This window comes from Alligator sinensis, unplaced genomic scaffold (assembly GCF_000455745.1).
Source record: "Alligator sinensis unplaced genomic scaffold, ASM45574v1 scaffold1046_1, whole genome shotgun sequence".
NCBI lineage: Eukaryota > Metazoa > Chordata > Crocodylia > Alligatoridae > Alligator > Alligator sinensis.
In genome coordinates, this window is record NW_005842174.1 from 1,269,804 (window position 1) to 1,270,582 (window position 779).

A 779-nucleotide genomic window follows, 5' to 3' on the forward strand; every position below is an offset into this window, starting at 1 on the left:
CACTCTGCCCCTCAGGGCTTGGGGGCAATGGCTTGGAGGCTGTGGGTGTGGGGGAGGGGGTCAACCCCACCCGAAGGAGCAGGCGCACGTGGCACCTAGGTCACGTGACTCCGCCCGCAGCCTCAGTCTGGCCAGCGCCGCCCCAGGCGCATGCGCGGGCTCTCGCCGCCGCCCCTCCCCCTCCCGGCGGCCCCGGCCTATATAAGGCGCGAGCGGCGGCGCTGCCCACTCCGCAGTGGGCGAGTGTGCAGGAGGAGCCAGCGGCGGCGGGAGCAGCAGCAGTGACCCGGTGGGGGGGGCGGTCTTGGGCCGGGCCGGGCCAGGCCAGGCGCTGCGGGGGTTCCCCCCCCCCACCTCAGCGGCCTCTGGCTTGCTCCGGGCCTGCGGCGGCGCGAGCCCGTTGTTGTTGTCGGCGGCCGGGCCTCGCGGCCGGGCCTGGCTCGGCGGCGCCATGAGCTCGGGCACCCCCTACATCGGCAGCAAGATCAGCCTCATCTCCAAGGCGCAGATCCGCTACGAGGGCATCCTCTACACCATCGACACCGAGAACTCCACCGTGGCGCTGGCCAAGGGTGTGTGGGGGAGGGGCTGGGGGGGTGGGTCCACTCTGCACAGCGAGGGGGGGTGGGGGAGGGGTCCTGGCAGGGGGGGGTCGGGTTTGCCCCCCCAGCACAGCCCAGATGGAGGGGCTGGGGGCTGCCGTCTCTGGGTGAGATGCCCCCGACCCCGGCACTGCTTGGGGATGCTCCCTGCTGCCTGGGCTGCACACTGAGCCGGGG

General features: G+C 73.8%; 1 protein-coding gene across 3 annotated transcripts in view; it reads left to right on the plus strand.

The window, feature by feature from the left end:
- The first annotated feature begins 217 nt into the window (after positions 1 to 217).
- Positions 218 to 779, plus strand: part of LSM14B (LSM family member 14B) — a 13,414-nt gene continuing 12,852 nt past the window's right edge. For 2 of the 3 annotated variants that reach the window (XM_006025925.3, XM_006025926.3), the window contains exon 1: positions 219 to 572. In XM_006025925.3, coding sequence (XP_006025987.1) covers positions 452 to 572 — 121 coding nt within the window. In that variant the 5' untranslated portion in view covers positions 219 to 451. Of the gene's footprint in view, positions 573 to 779 lie in introns of all 3 variants that reach the window. The other variant, XM_025206838.1, reaches the window with a different exon arrangement.